General features: G+C 37.8%; 1 protein-coding gene across 6 annotated transcripts in view; it reads right to left on the minus strand.

Annotated features, from left to right (window-relative positions):
- Positions 1-9,840: 9,840 nt before the first annotated feature.
- Positions 9,841-12,593, minus strand: part of LARS1 (leucyl-tRNA synthetase 1) — a 68,623-nt gene continuing 65,870 nt past the window's right edge. For all 6 annotated transcript variants that reach the window (XR_012414217.1, XR_012414216.1, XM_015452082.3 and 3 more), the window contains one exon: positions 9,841-10,239. Coding sequence is in view for 3 of the 6 variants with exons in the window: in XM_015452082.3 (XP_015307568.2) it covers positions 10,034-10,239 (206 nt within the window). In the remaining 3 variants the exon portion in view is untranslated. The remainder of the gene's footprint in view (positions 10,240-12,593) is intronic.

The following is a 12,593-nucleotide window of genomic DNA, read 5'->3' on the forward strand; positions in this document are numbered from 1 at the left end:
TTAGCAAAATAATGCAAGTCCCACAGCCAACCCAAAAGTGGAGCAAAAAAATGTCTTTCAGGGAAGGTATTGTATTTGAATCCAACTTATGAAAGGTGGTCTCCTCAAGTTTGAGCTATGATAGATTGCCACAAGCTTCAAAGCCTTTTCAGAACTTCTAGAAATTCTCTGCTCTTCCATTAACTTCATTGGTAATGCCAGGAAAGTGGTGTTTCTTCTTTCCTACCCAGTCCATATGGAATCTAGTAACCAAAGCAGAGCTTGCCTGGTGATGTCCTCACAACACCTCTGAATCATGCTTCTAGAACACGTCTTATGGATGTGTGGACCCTAGAAACATTGGGAAATATCCTAAGACAAAAAATTAGGCAAAATTTCACGTTGAGGAAAGGCATCTGCAATCATAATTCGACATTACATTAGAAAGACATCAGGAGGATACTGCCAATTATACCACATATTCTTTTCATCAGACCCATAGAGAATGGTTGTTTAGGGTTCTGAACTTCAAAGCATTTACTTGAACCAGTTTGTTAGGAAAAGCCTATAATACCTTCCAAATCAAGATTCCTCACAAAAAACAGTTTCATAACTGCCTTCAATCAAGGGAGACCAGCCTGGGCAACTTTCATTGTCTTCTTAACTGTAAGGATGCACCCTATATTAAGGACAGGTATGTTTTTTCTGCTTACTACTCTATTCCAAGTGCTTACCAAAGTGTCTGGCACATAAAAAGCTCTCAATAATTTGTTGAACAAATGTGCCCTACATGAAAATTCAGGTTTATAAGAATAACAGACATTAAGAGGTGATACTAGCTTTGCAAAAAAAAAAAAAAAAAGATTTACAGTAAGATTCCTTTGAAGAATAAACCACCATTGTACATGTAAGCTATGACTCCATATTTTTACATTTCATTTGCACCCAACTTTTCTAATCAAATGTCTATTGTATGAAGTGACTAATCCACATGCTACACAGCTTTTTCACTTAAAAATAAAATGAAAAGAATAAAAAAGGCATGTGCTTTACAAAAGAATGCCAAATATTTATGAAAAAGAAATAATAGCATTAGAATATCACCATTTTGCAGAGCCCCAACATAACAACTTACCAGGAACTTCAGAAGCATTAAAACCGTTAGATAAAAAAGATTGAGAACTGAATATTCTCAAGGTGCCAAAAAATAACTATTCCACATATTTCTAATTGCAAAATAGAAAATGTACCTTAACTATGAAAAGTTCCAGAAGTACTCAAAATGTATGTTTACATTGGAAAGTTCTGAAAGTGTAAAAAAAAAAAAAAAAAAAGTACCCTTACAATAAAAGCTCTGGGTGTGATTTTAACAAATACGCCTTTGCATCAGAAGGTCCTAGAAGTGATCAAAATGTATCTTTAACATTACCCTTCACCCTTCCTCCATGATTGTAGGTTCCTGAGGCCTCCCCAGCCATGCCTCTTGTATAGCCTGTGGAGCAGAGTCAATTAAAACTCTTCTTTAAATAAATTACCCAGTCTCAGAGGTAGTTTTTTATAGCAATATAAAAACATACTAGGCCAGACGCAGTGGCTCACACCTGTAATCCCAGCACTTTGGGAGGCTGAGGCGGGCAGATCATCTGAGGTCAGGAGTTTGAGACCAGCCTGGCCAACATGGTGAAACCCTGTCTCTACTTAAAAACACAAAAATTAGCCAGGCGTGGTGGCAGGCACTGTAATCCCAGCTACTCAGGAGGCTGAAGCAAGAGGATTGCTTAAACCCGGGAGGAGGAGGTTGCAGTGAGCCAAGATCATGCAACTGCACTCCAGTGTGGATGACAGAGCAAGACTCTGTCTCAAAAAAAAAAAAAAAAAAAGAAAGAAAGAAAGAAAAGAAAACACACGAATACAAGCTCTATGCACACAGCAGAGGGCCATTACAAACCTTATTGATGCTGTAAATTTTGGGGTGAAGTATTTTCTACCCAAGTGGGGTCCATATAAACTTCTCCTTTCTCTGACCTCCTAATGGCCCTGGTAACACTGGTCTTAGTCAAATACATTCCTGTTTTCCATGCACGAATTCCTTGTCGTCTATGTGTACTGCAATGAAGATGGAGGCCAGGGCTCTAATTCAGCTCTGCTGCTAATATATAGGATCCTGAGCAAGTCACTTTGACCTGTTTCTTCATGTGGCTTCCTTGCTATTCCTTCAGCACCACCAGCAACATGCCCCCGCATCAAAGAAAAAACATGTGGCTTTTGACCATATATGTGCTAACAAAACTACACATGCATTTACCCTCAGACCCACAAGCCCACTTCTACAAATTTACTCTGAAGATGTACTTCCACAAAAGTGAAATGACATATTCATGAGGTTACTCACTGTATCACTCTATACAAATTCTATAAAATATTAAAAACTTAGAAACAACCTATATGTCCATCCATGGAGACTGGTTGAATAAACTATGGTACACTTTTACAATAGTATTACATGAGCGAGGGAAAGAAGAGGGGCAAAACAGGAAGGAGGGAAGAAAAAAGAGAAAAAAAGATTTTTTCTTTTTAAACAGATAGGGTCTCACTTTGTCACCCAGGCTGGAGTGCAGTAGCACAATCATAGCTCATTGCTGCCTCAAATTCCTAGGTTCAAGTGATCCTCCTGCTTCAGCCTCCCAAGAGGCTGGGATTACAGGCCCATGCCACCACACTTGGCTAATTTTTAGATTTTTCGTAGAGACACGATTTCGCAGTTTTGCCCAGGTGAGTCTTGAACTCCTGGGCTCAAGTGATCCTCCCCATTCAGCCTCCCAAAGTACTGGGATTACAGGCATGAGCCACCATGACTGGCCAAGAAAAAGATTTCTATGAACCAAAGTAGAAAACTGTCCAGGCTACGTTGTTAACTAAAAAAGCAAGATAGAAAATAATTATAATATATATATAGCAAATTATATATAAATTTATATATAAACATGATATTTTATATATATATATATAATGCTACTTCTTATATAAGAAAGGAGAAACTAAAGTATAAATATTCACTTATTTTTGGGAAAAGAAACACAGGAAAGATACTCCAGAAACCAATGACAATAGTTAGCTATAGAGTAAGTGGGAATGTGGTGCCAGAGAGTAAGAATTTTCTTGGTTTTGACTTTTGAACTTTCTTTTCAAGAGATGGGGTTTTACCCTGTCACTCAGGCTGGAGTATAGTGGCATGATCACAGCTCACTGCAGTCTTGAACTCCTAGGCTCAAGTTATCTGCCTGCCTAAGCCTCCTAAGTAACTGGGACTACAGGTATGAACCACCACACCTGGCTAGTTTAAAAAAAAAAAAAATTTTTTTTAGAGACAGGGTCTCAAGGAAGCCTCCCACCTCAGCCTCCCAAGGGGCTGGGATTACAAGCACAAGCCACCACATCTGGCTGAATCATGTATTTTTATTTATTCAAAAATCAGATAAAAAGAAAAAACAAACCATAAAACTGAATATAAAGAGAAATGAATGGCTTTAATTCTACATTAAAAGCACATACAAGAAAGAATCTAAGAAACATTTCTTGATTAAAGAAAAAAACCAGGCAGGCATGGTGCTGCATGCCTGTAGTTCCAGCTACTTGGGAAGCTGAGGCAGGAGGATCACCTGGGAGATCAAGGCTGCAGTGAGCTCTGATTGCATGACTACACTCTAGCCTGGACCACAGAGTGAGACCCTGTCACAAAAAAAAAAAAAAGAAAAAAAAAGAGGAGAGGAGAGGAGAGGGGAGGGGAGGAGGGAAGGGGAGGGGAAGGGAGGGGAGGGGAGGGGAGAAAAAAAAGCAACTACATACAAAAAAGAATTCAAGAAATATTTAAACATGTATACATATGTAACAAACCTGCACGTTGTGCACATGTACCCTAGAACTTAAAGTATAATAAAAAAATCATTCTACCATTAAAAAAAAAATATATATATATATATTTAAATAGTGCTCTGACTATATCCCTTAGAGAGATATGTTCTAAGGACACAAAGACTTGCAAAACAAAACCAAATACTGTACTCTACTTATTTATTGCTAACAGAATTGGATTGGCAATTCTGAAATTTTTAATAGACCAAATGAGTAAATATATTGAGGTTCTTGAGAACCAGAGTTCTTACTGTGTGAGAAGGGAAATATAGTTGTAAAGGGGAAAAGATGAGAGAGAATTCAGTGGTATTAGATAAAATTATGATTTAAAAAACACTACTGTATGCATTTCTTAGCTCTGTCTATTGGAAGGGCCTAAAAAACAAGCTCCTTAGTAGCGCCTGGATCTTGGTTTCTTAATAACACTCTGCATTAAAATGAAGCAAGGTTCTTTGGAGAAAAGACTGATTTCTAGTTCTGAAACAGAAAACACAAGGCAAATTGGAAACTTCTTATGCCATTATACGAAGAAATGCCCCAAAATTAATGTGGAGTTATAAAAGGACAAATACTGTATTCAAGCCAGTTTGAATGGGGCTTCCATTGGTTAACTGGGAAGAATTTGAGCATTCAAAGAATAATGATGGTAACAGATTATAGCATACGTGAAAAAAATAAATCCATCAGCCCACAGTGATTTTAAAAGAATGATGATGAAAGAAAAATATTGGGGCTGGACACAGTGGTTCACATCTATAATCCCAGCACTTTGGGAGGCTCAGGCAGGCAGATCACTTGAGCTCAGGAGTTCAAGATCAGCCTGGGCAACATGGTGAAACCCCATCTCTACAAAAAATGCAAAAAACTTAGCCAGGAGTGGTGGCACACACCTGTGCACCCAGCTACTCAGAAGGATGAAGAGGGAGGATGGCTTGAACCTAGAAGGCAGAGGTTGCAATGAGCTGAGATTGCACCACTGCACTTCAGCCTGGGTGACAGAGCCAGACCCTGTCTCAAAAAAAAAAAAAAAAGAAAGAAAAAGAAAAGAAATTGGCAGCAAAAAAGAAACATCTTCTCCACAAAAGAATTATATCTTATAAATGTAGAAGAAATAATAATTTTATCATTTTTAAGAACTCACCATGTTACAACCATCAATGCAATAACTGACAGCTTATCCATGAATGCTACCACTTGGTGAAAGTTAGCTGATAAACAAGTGTCTTAGTCCCTTCAGGCTGCTCTAACAAAATACCTTAAACTGGGTAATTCATAAACAACAGAAATGTAATGCTAGTTTTGGAGGCTAGGAAGTCCAAGAGGAAGGCACCAGCAGATTCAATTTCTGGTGAGGGCCCATTCCTCATAGTTGGTGCCTTCTATGTGTCCTCACATGGCATAAAGGCAACAAGACTCCCTCAACCTCTTTTATAAGAGCACTAATCCCATTCATGAGGAAGCAACCCTCATGACCTAATCACCTCCTACAGGCCCCACCTCTTAATACCAACACCGTGAAGATTAACTTTCAACATATAAATTCTGGGGGGACATGAACATTCACATCAAAACAGCAGGATATTCACATAAGCCTCAAAGTATCAGCTCAAAGACTAGTTAATTACAAAAAAGGAAGAGTAGCTTTTCAACTCAGAAATATGATGCTAATCAAACTTAGCATCACCAATAATGGAAGAAATCCACAATATATTAATCCTGACACGATGTAGTGGGAAATATCACCTATGTAGTAATCTCACCAAGAATTTTAAATCTGGTTATAACCATGAGAAAATACACAAATCCAGATTGTAAGGCATCATGCTAATGACCAGCTTGATGTCTTCAAAGATGTCACTGTCATGAAAGATCAAGTTTAAAGGAGATTAACAGACATAACCACAAAATGTAATACTTGATCTTTGATTGAATCCTGGGGGTTTTTCAAAGAACACATTATTGATGAGACATAGGAGAAGTTTTATTAGAAAAGCTTATTACCTGATATTATTGTACCATGTTAAATTTCTTGGGGACAATAACAACACGGTGATTATATAGGAGAATGTCCAAGTTCTTAGGAGTTGCGTGATAACCTATGAGAAAATTAAGCGTCATGGTGTCTGTAACTTACTGTCAAATGGTTCTGAATTTTTAAAAAGTATATTCTAAATGCAAAATGTTATCCTGGATAGGATCCCATAATAGTAAAAAAAACATTAGTAGAAAAACTGGTGAAATCCAAACAAAGTATACAATTTAGTTAATCATAATGTACTCATATTAATTACTTAGTTTTAACAACTAAACCAAGGTTAGGTAAGATGTTAACAGGAGAAACTGGGTAAAAGATGTACAGGATCTCTCCATATTAAAGATGCAACTTTTTTGTAAGTCCAAAACTATTCCAAAATTAAAAGTTTATTTTAAAAATAGATATTTAGAGAGATAAAGTAAACATGACACAATATTAACAACTGGTAAATCTAGGTGACAAGTGCATGGATGTTTACTGGCCAATTCTTTCCACTTTTCTGTAGGCTTAAAATTTGTGGAAATGAAGTGTTAAAAGGAAATAAAACTACTGAAGGTTAAAAGTAAAGCAATGGAAAAGATAGTCTGCATGGACATTAACCAAAAGATAGCTGGTATTACTACATTGTTAGGCAAAGTGGCCTTTAGGCAAAAAATAAATTAAGTAAAAATAAAGAGAAGGCCGGGCGCGGTGGCTCAAGCCTGTAATCCCAGCACTTTGGGAGGCCGAGATGGGTGGATCACGAGGTCAAGAGATCGAGACCATCCTGGCTAACACAGTGAAACCCCGTCTCTACTAAAAAAATACAAAACACTAGCCGGGAGAGGTGGCGGGCACCTGTAGTCCCAGCTACTTGGGAGGCTGAGGCAGGAGAATGGCGTAAACCTGGGAGACGGAGCTTGCAGTGAGCTGAGATCTGGCCACTGCATTCCAGCCTGGGCGACAGAGCGAGACTCCGTCTCAAAAAAATAAAATAAAATAAAAAATAAAAATTAAAAAATAAAGAGAAATGGCCGGGTGCGGTGGCTCATGCCTATAATCCCAGCACCTTGGGAAGCCAAGGCCGGTAGATCACGAGGTCAGGAGTTCGAGACCAGCCTGGTCAAAATGGTGAAACCCTGTCTCTACTAAAAATACAAAAACTAGCCAGGCGTGGTGGTGTGCACCTGTAATGCCACCTACTTGGGAGGCTGAGGCAGGAGAATTGCTTGAACCTGGGAGGCAAAGGTTGCAATGAGCCGAGATCGTGCCACTGTACTCTAGCCTGGGCAACAGAGCAAGACCCTGTCTCAAAAAAAAAAAAAGAAAAAAACACTTTCTAACTAGAAAAAGTTCAACTTACCACAAGGAATACAATCTAAATTTATATGTACCTAACAAAACAGCCTCAAAATATATAAAACAAAAACTGTCAGAATTATAAGAAGATATAAGTAAATTCATGGTCATGAGAGATTTTGGTATACCTCTCAAAAACAGAAACAGAGAAAACAGTAAGGGTATAGGTTTGAACAATTCAATCCACAACTCTGACCTAATGGATACATACAGAACTTTGCATTTACAAAATACATTTTTTTCAAGCTCAAATGCAGCATTTATAAAAACTGACATATACTGGTCCAGAAAGCTTATCTCTAGTGACCAGAGGAGGCAAAAGGCACACCTCCATGGTGCTGGCACTGTGCCATTCTTCAACTGTTCGGTGACTGTGCAAGTGTTTGCTTTATTAATAAATTCTTTTTTTGGAGGTGGGGGGAGAAAGGGAGTTCATTTTTTTGTGTGTGTGTATTATATATTTTTTGCTCACTTTTTGTGTATGTGCATTATATTTCAAAACTTAAGAAGAGTTAAAATCCTCTAGGAAGGCACTAACATACTAAGTTATATATAATAACATTATTATTATTATATACCCAATTATATTATTGCTAATAATAGAACAAGCCCAGTGTAGCCTGTTTTTCCTTCAGCATTTCAACTAACTGCTGTTTCTTCTGTTGAGTACTAGATGAAGTAATGGGCTTATGCTTAGACGACTCCTTATACAAAACATTTGTATCTCTACACATGAGAAGCATATTCAGCCTGGCAAGAAGCTTATTCTAAGAGAGACACACAGAAATCGAGACTGAAAAACCAAAACGGTACAGGTTAATAGACTCATAAAATAAACACTATCACAGTATTATTTTCCTTTCTCTCTTTTTTTTTTTTTCTGGCCAAGCACATATAGTTTAGCTTTCCTAAGTTAAACATAAATAGGTTCGTGTTTAGGCAACAGAAAGCTAATTACTTAATTTCAGAAATAATTAAGGCTTTGCAGATCAGAAAGGACAGCAAAAGAATCTAGAGGAGTGCAAAGAAAGAATCAGTTGCCCCAAAGCAACCAATACAAAGAACATGATTACAGACTACAGTAATCTGAAGCCAATATACCTTGGTATCTATCACCAATTTCTTCAACAGTAACATTCACTAAAGACTTACTACTTGGCAGGCACTGTGTTATGATTTTCCTAGATCAGTTCATCTAAACATCTCACGATAAGCCTACAAGGTACCAGTATTAGTTCCATTTTATAGATGAAGAACTGCAGCTCTGAGTAATTGGCCAAGAGCACCCTAGCAGCAAAAAGAACTGGAAATCTAACCTACCTAGTCTGATTTCAGAGCATGCGTTCTTACCCCACTATGCTATACTGCCTGTCCCTAGTAGATAAGTGATTATTTGCACTTAATGATTTCTAAGGATTTGCAGTTTTAACATCCTATGATTTGCTTCAATAAATCTGTGATAAAGCATGGGCCTAGTGGCCTCTAATTGTGGAGAGCAAAATAATGAAGCTCAATAAACAATTTACATAACCTCAAAGTTAGAATTCAGGTTCCTTTGGGTTAACAAAATTGTTCTTTCTCCATATTAAACCCATCAAAATTAGAAATGTTTCTCCTGTTAGTCAATGCCTTACATTTTTTCCTCATATGAAGACAGATGGAACAAATATTAAAAAACATTCCATCAAGAATAAAAGTATAAATCTGTAATACAGTCAGCATGACCTCTATTTTATCGACTGATTGATTGATTGAGACAGAGTTTCGCTCTTGTTGCCTAGGCTGGAGTGCAATGGCATGGTCTCAGCTCACTGCAACCTCTGTCTTTCAGGTTCAAGCAATTCTCCTGCCTCAGCCTCCAAAGTACAGGTGCCCGCCACCATGCCAAGCTAATTTTTGTATTTTTAGTAGAGATGGGGTTTCACCATGTTGGTCAGGCTGTTTTCAAACTCCTGACCTCAGGTGACTGCCCACCTCGGCCTCCCAAAGTGCTGGGATCATAGTCATGAGCCACCGCACCCGACCAGCATGACCTTTAAACACAACTGGACTCAAGACAAATTTAGTAAATGCAGATTTCAGGGCGGGGGGCAGGGGCGGGGGAATCTTCTTTTAAAATGCCCAAATTTAGTGTAGGTGAAATATACTGCTTATAAACTACTGATATTAGCCTTGAAGAAGCCATTATTGGTCCTTAGTTGAATATATTAAAGCTTTAAAAAGTCTTATAAAATGCAGGACCTATTTGTTCTTTATACAAAATACTTAGTAATTGAAGTCAAGTCAAAATATTCTCGTTTGTTCTTTTAAATCATCACGAAAGTTCTCATTTAAAAAAAAAAGCTAATTTACTATTTTTCTTTTTTAAAAAAAATACAGCGAACTCCATAAATGAATATACTATAAAAAGTTGTTAGGTACACCTCAGCCTTCATAAACAGTATAAAGTACACCTCAGAAAAGAAGCATACTAACACTTCCATGTTCATCTTAAAAACTAGAAACTTCTAGGACACAGCAACAATTTGTTTTTTTAAAAAGAGTTTGGCAAAAACCATTTCTCTTAGACACCCAAAGAAGGGAAAAAAATTTATTAGGTCCAGTAATCAAAGATGACTTGATAGAATTATGATTACATGCAGAATTGGATGGTTAGAAATGAAATCAATCTATTTAGGTCCAGCCTAAAGTTCTGACAGCCAATGAGTAGACACAATCAGAGTAGTAGTATTCCTAAGAAACCAGGATAAATCTCCAATGTGCATGAGTTTAATGAACCAGATAGATTATTGTATCGCCAATATCCACCCTTATGCCATTCTCAGTCAGATGAATTTTCTTGCTCATGAGGTCCACATTGAAAACAGCATGCTCAGAAATTGGGGTCTTCTCGGTGTGCTCTTTTCCCAGGACAGGAACTCGTCGAGGCCCCAACAGTGGATCATCAAATCTCATCAGTTTCACTTTGGAAAGGTCTACAACAAAATAAATTATCAATATAAGCATTTAATTACAGTCACTGACTCAAACCCTGGAAGCAGTCTGAGAACTCACTTTTTAAACACACTGGTTGTTATATCTAATCAAAAATATTTTCTTCAGATTATTAAATAAAAGCCACGCCAGGCATGGTGGTTCACACCTGTAATCCCAGCACTTTGAAAGGCTGAGGCAGGTGAATCACTTAAGGTCAGGAGTTCAAGACCAGCCTGACCAACATGGCGAAATGCTGTCTCTACTAAAAACACAATAGCTGGGACTGGTGGCAGGCGCCTGTAATCCCAGCTGCTCGGGAGGCTGAGACAGGAGAATCGCTTGAACCTAGAAGGCAGAGGTTGCAGTGAGCCAAGATCGCACCATTGCACGCCAGCATGGGCAACAAAGTGAGATTCTATCTCAAAAAAAAAAAAAAAAAAAATCTCAGGAGCAAAGCTAAAATGTAGCAAATCTTCATCCCCTTTCAGCTTTTACCCAGATTAAAGTGTCAGAGATTCTGACATCTCCTGGAATTATAAACTAAGAGAGAGAAAGAATTGTGTGTATTTTTTAGCATTATCCTATTTGGTCTCTCAAATCATTTTTATATGCTTCAATTAACCATTGTACAGAGTATCGAAAAATCTAAAACTTATCCCTTTCTCGAGCTCCCTGGAATACACTAAACCTGCAAGAATTGTAGCTTTTCTCGGAGATACTTTTGGATAAATAATGACTACTCTAAGAAATGGCATTACCAGTTTCTCATTTGCTCAAAAGATGAAAGTATTTATATTAACAAGTTGATGAGACAAGGAGAGCGGGTACAAGGCAGAGAAAGGACAGAAATTTAAGCTTTCAGGATTTTAAGCTTTAGGATGAGCTCTAATACCCACCCTGCTTGAGATTTTCCTAATCTGCTCTTATGCAAGCTGATAAAATAGCGCCTGGCCAAAAAAAAAAAAAACCTGTCCCTTGAACAACTTTATAATTCAACAATCCTACCAACAACTGAGCCCAAAAGGAGTATATTTATTTCAGCAATTCTGAGATTTCCCAACATCAAATGGTTTTACTTCATATGGCAGAAAAACGCCAGAAATGACTACAAATGCTGATTCTGAGTTTATATCTCATTCTAAGTGTAGCATGGCTAGTTATAATTAACCTGATCCATAGAAATAGAAGATATTTTCTGAATTACCTCCCACCTCTTTCTGAAACACACCTGAGCTACACTCCCTCATGTTGACTTGAGAGTACAAAGCTTAGCATAAGAAGGATAAGAGATAAAAGAAGACGTTAATGCAGCTAGCGGCTATGCCAAGAATACAAGTTATCCATGCATTCTGTTCTCTTTGGGAAACAAAGACCGAAGGATTGCAAGTTTAGAGAAGGGGCTTATAGAACAATTACCTGCGACTACCACAAAAGCAAACCCTGTATAAGAGTCTTTGGAGAGTTTCTGCAGAGACTATACAATCTATTCCAAGACACAGTACAAGCCCTGAAAATTAAAATGGGAAGGGAGCAGGCGCAATCTTCATGACAGCTACGATCTTATTTTGGGGAAGAATACAATTCATTTTAACAGCTATTGCAATTCAACTTCAGTGGTACCAATATTTTGCTATAGACGCAGTGACAAGTTCTGCCAGATTTTATGCATAAGGCCTTTTACTGCAGATCTGCCTCTGCCTCTCTCTCTCTCACACACACACGCTCTTTCTCGCTAAAACAGACCTCCCTCATCATTCCAAGCAATTCTGAATCAAACTAGTTCAAAAAAACCTTAATACTCAATCAGGCTTCTAAGTGACAAAACATATTTGCTTTGATGTTTCACCATGTAGTTCATTACTGTCCACAGATTCGTAGAGCTTTCTTAGTGGTTTAACTGTCTTTTATCCCAGACTTCTCTTACCATTGAAACTGTTGAAATTTAAGTCTACAACTACATAAGATTTAAGGCTCTTAGAGAAAAGATGAGAGTGACTCTAAGTCCCTAGGGACTGATAATGAGAAATGAAGGCTTTCACTTCCAAGTTATTAGTTTATATATGACATGAGTTGTGAGTGATTCAAATTTATTATCATCAAATAGTTCACTCAGTGGCCTTTGTGGAATGAAATGATAGTTTTAGTCCAGTTCCTCCCAGACCCAGATCATAATCACCCTCAATACAATTAGCACTAATTGGACAATTTGCTGTCTAGTGCAGCAAACAGACCAATAACTATGTTACTGAATTTAACTCCTCTTCCATCTCATATACTCAATATACTCAGGCCCTTTAGATATCAAGGCATCCTGAGGGCTTTTGGTAAAGTATCAAGGTTAGATCTCTTCTGC

Source organism: Macaca fascicularis, chromosome 6 (genome assembly GCF_037993035.2).
Source record: "Macaca fascicularis isolate 582-1 chromosome 6, T2T-MFA8v1.1".
NCBI lineage: Eukaryota > Metazoa > Chordata > Mammalia > Primates > Cercopithecidae > Macaca > Macaca fascicularis.